General features: G+C 45.9%; 1 protein-coding gene and 1 pseudogene across 1 annotated transcript in view; one reads left to right on the forward strand and one right to left on the reverse strand.

The window, feature by feature from the left end:
* The window catches only part of LOC100166360, a 14,469-nt pseudogene that overhangs the window by 4,636 nt on the left and 7,547 nt on the right, over positions 1-2,286 (reverse strand).
* Positions 1,024-2,286, forward strand: part of LOC103310527 — a 1,409-nt gene continuing 146 nt past the window's right edge. The window contains exon 1 of the mRNA XM_029485272.1: positions 1,024-2,277. Coding sequence (XP_029341132.1) covers positions 1,024-2,277 — 1,254 coding nt within the window. The remainder of the gene's footprint in view (positions 2,278-2,286) is intronic.

Genomic DNA, 2,286 nt, shown 5'->3' on the forward strand with positions numbered 1-2,286 from the left:
CATGTATAGATTATTCCCTAGTAAAAAATAAACAAGAAATTAAACCAAAAGAACAAATAAAAATAACTGGCGCAGATAATAATGAACTAATACAAAAAGGAACTACAGAAGTAACAATTACAATCAACACACTCAAATACCAAATCAAAGTATACGTCATTGAAGGACTTAATTGCAATTTACTATTAGGAAATGATTTTAATATCAAATACCAAATCAAAGTATACGTCATTGAAGGACTTAATTGCAATTTACTATTAGGAAATGATTTTAATATCAAATACCACTTAATAATCGATTTTAAAAATAAAGAAATAAAAATTGAGAATAATACTATAAAAATTGTTAGCTACATTTTTGCTAAACGCGGCAACACTGTCGGACGGCCCTTCCAGACCGTCCTCCGCGTCACCAATCGTTCAGTTTCGCCGTTACCGCCGGACACGACGTATGTGTCCGCGGACGAACTGCCGTAGCTTTAAGCCGTACCGATGTTATATATATTATCAACTATTCCTAGTAATAAACTTATTCATAATATCGAAGTGTTTTAATGCAATTAAATATCCTGACCGTATACCTATTCCTTTCAAATCAGAAGTGGGATTTGGTTCTTTCGTTATAAGAGCCGATTCGACCCGTTGTTTTCCGCGTGCTCGCCGCGATCAGTTTTTTTAATAATAGTGCCGTCGTTATCGTGCGTTCGCCGTTAGGTTTGATTTGTATTTTTTTTAAATCCAACGAACGCCCCGTAACGCAAATCACGTGAATAATCGCGCTTTCGAAGAAGTTTCGACAAAAAGTTCGTTGAGGTTATTGCCTCCGTGTTTTACGTGCCGCGGGGTTTTCCCCGAAACGTGTTGTGCGTTATCTCACGTCCTTTGGTTACTACCGACCCGATTACGGTTATCGTGCCGTGATTACCACGGTAAACGGTATCTCGCCGTTGTTATCTCCTCCTTATCGGCGACACCGTTTGTTTTGTTTTGTTACCGTTGTAACTCGTAATCGATTTAAACCGTCATGGTCAACGAAAAAGGTTCGCCGCCGTTGTCGGAAGACCTAAAGGCTCCGAAGTATACCGAATTATTTAATGCCGTTACTGAGTTGCGCAATAAACTCAGTCAGCTCGAAACTTCGCGTCCTACGATGGAAACCGTGTCGGCACCAACCGTCGATTACCGGATACTTCCAGACGTAGGAACCGCGATTTGGACATTCACAGGCCATGAGTCCAGCGCACAGGCTGAGGACTGGGTCAGCTCTGTGGACGGTTTAGCGCAGGTGAATCAGTGGCCTTTGCGTCACCACCTGTTGTACGTCCGCTCACACCTCTCCAGTGCAGCACGTAGCTGGTACCTTATGCAAGACTTCCTCGTGTGGGAAGACTTCCTCAAGGGTTTCCGAAAAGCTTTCGTACGTACTTTACGTAAGGCTGATTTGTGGCGTGAACTGGAAGCCCGTATCCAAGCACCGGGTGAACCGACGATAGATTATTTTTATGCAAAGGTTGGATTGTGCCGATCGTTGGACCTAACCTTTAATGAAACACGCGATTACGTATTAGAAGGCCTCAGATCCCAACAACAATCCGACTGGGTGTTCGGTCGACGTCAGACCGACATCGACGAAATTTTGGGCGATATGCGCGAATGGGAACGTATGCGTACTCAACGTAACGAGAAGTTCGACTCTGCAAATCCGTCAACTGCCAAACTACGTCAACCGAAATCAAAGCCTCCTGCAGAGCCGACAAACTACAGGCCAGACAAAGACGTCGTCTCACTACCAAAAACGTCGACCGATGCGGCAGTCGCAACGCGTACGCCGAGTTCAGAAATGTCGTCGAGCCAAGCCACGTACTATTGTTACAACTGCCGTGCCCAAGGACATATTTCGCGAGATTGCCCGAAGCCGAAACGCCCGATGAAGTGCACAAACTGCAATTCGAACCGACATACAGTTAAACGTTGCCCAACCGTTGCTACCGACAGTTCCGCCACCGCTCCCGCCGCAGACCAAGCGTATCGTGCCGACGCGACAACCATGAGTGGAACATCGAAAAACCCCTTTATCAAAACCGTATATGTTAATGGCCGACCCGTTAATGGGCTAATTGACACGGGGAGTTCCGCGGTGTTGATTCGATCCTCGATTGCGCGTGAGTGCGGACTGATCGTACGGGACACCGTCTGCCCGCTCTTTACCGTGGGAAACGCTGACGCACCTAGTACTATGACAATCGGTGAAGGTGACGCCGACGTCACCATCGATAACGTGCTGGCC

This window comes from Acyrthosiphon pisum, chromosome X (genome assembly GCF_005508785.2).
Source record: "Acyrthosiphon pisum isolate AL4f chromosome X, pea_aphid_22Mar2018_4r6ur, whole genome shotgun sequence".
NCBI lineage: Eukaryota > Metazoa > Arthropoda > Insecta > Hemiptera > Aphididae > Acyrthosiphon > Acyrthosiphon pisum.